Source organism: Microtus ochrogaster, chromosome 10 (assembly GCF_000317375.1).
Source record: "Microtus ochrogaster isolate Prairie Vole_2 chromosome 10, MicOch1.0, whole genome shotgun sequence".
Lineage (NCBI taxonomy): Eukaryota > Metazoa > Chordata > Mammalia > Rodentia > Cricetidae > Microtus > Microtus ochrogaster.
In genome coordinates, this window is record NC_022016.1 from 48,221,792 (window position 1) to 48,222,749 (window position 958).

At 57.9% G+C, this 958-nt stretch overlaps 1 protein-coding gene across 1 annotated transcript in view; it reads left to right on the plus strand.

The window, feature by feature from the left end:
• Position 1: 1 nt before the first annotated feature.
• Positions 2–958, plus strand: part of Kdm1a (lysine demethylase 1A) — a gene marked incomplete at its 5' end in the record, with an annotated part of 56,635 nt that continues 55,678 nt past the window's right edge. Inside the window, one exon of the mRNA XM_026782273.1 lies at positions 2–133. Coding sequence (XP_026638074.1) covers positions 2–133 — 132 coding nt within the window. The remainder of the gene's footprint in view (positions 134–958) is intronic.

A 958-nucleotide genomic window follows, 5' to 3' on the forward strand; every position in this document is an offset into this window, starting at 1 on the left:
CCTGGCCGAGCCTCCCGGGTCCGCCGGGCCTCAGGCGGGGCCCACGGCCGGGCCCGGCTCCGCGACGCCCATGGAGACGGGAATAGCCGAGACCCCGGAGGGCCGACGGACCAGCCGGCGCAAGCGAGCGAAGGTGAGGCCGGGCCCAGCCGCCGGTCCCTGGGGCTGAGAGCCGGGGTGGCGGGGGAGGGGAGGCAGCCTTTGTGCGGGGACCCGGCTGTCGGGCACGGGAGGGTGTGACCGTGATCGTCTGACTGGGAAAGATGGCTTCCCGACGCGCTGGTCCACCTGTGTGTGTGGCCGGTGCGTACGGCCACCGGGCGGCTTCTGGTCTGGGTGCACGCGGGAGCTGGAGGTGATGCTCGAGAGTCAAGGGACACGGAAAGGAAGGGACTCTGTCTTTGTTTTGCTGTACGCCAGGTTCTTAATTTTTTTTTTTCTCCTCACACAGTGGTCTTTTGGCGTTGGCTTTTTTTTTTTTTAATAAAAAACATTTAATTTTTGTCAGGGCTCGAATGGCGCTCATAGGACCGCTCGCCTGAGTCGGTTTTTGTCCTTCCACCATGCTCAGGAATCGAACCGAGGTTCTCAGGCTCGGCGACACACGCTGTCTCGGGGCCTCGGGTAGACTTCTGCAGACGTGGAAGCGGATGAGGAATGCTCCTACCAGTTGGTCACGGTGCAAATGCAAAGATAAAGATTTGGCATCAAATCCAACGCTGTACACAGATAACCTCTGTCTCACACCTCTGCGCCAGATGGTGCAATTGGCACGCGGCCAACGTTTTCGTGTGTGTGTGTGTGTGTGTGTGTGTGTGTGTTTCCCCCAAACACCACTGAACGGGTGTTGCGTTTTAAGAATGAGTAAACTGAGGTTTACAGGTGAAAAGTTTGGTGTTTTGACAAGGTGTCATTTGTGATTGAAACGAAGAACCACCTGGGGGCAGTTCCATTGCCA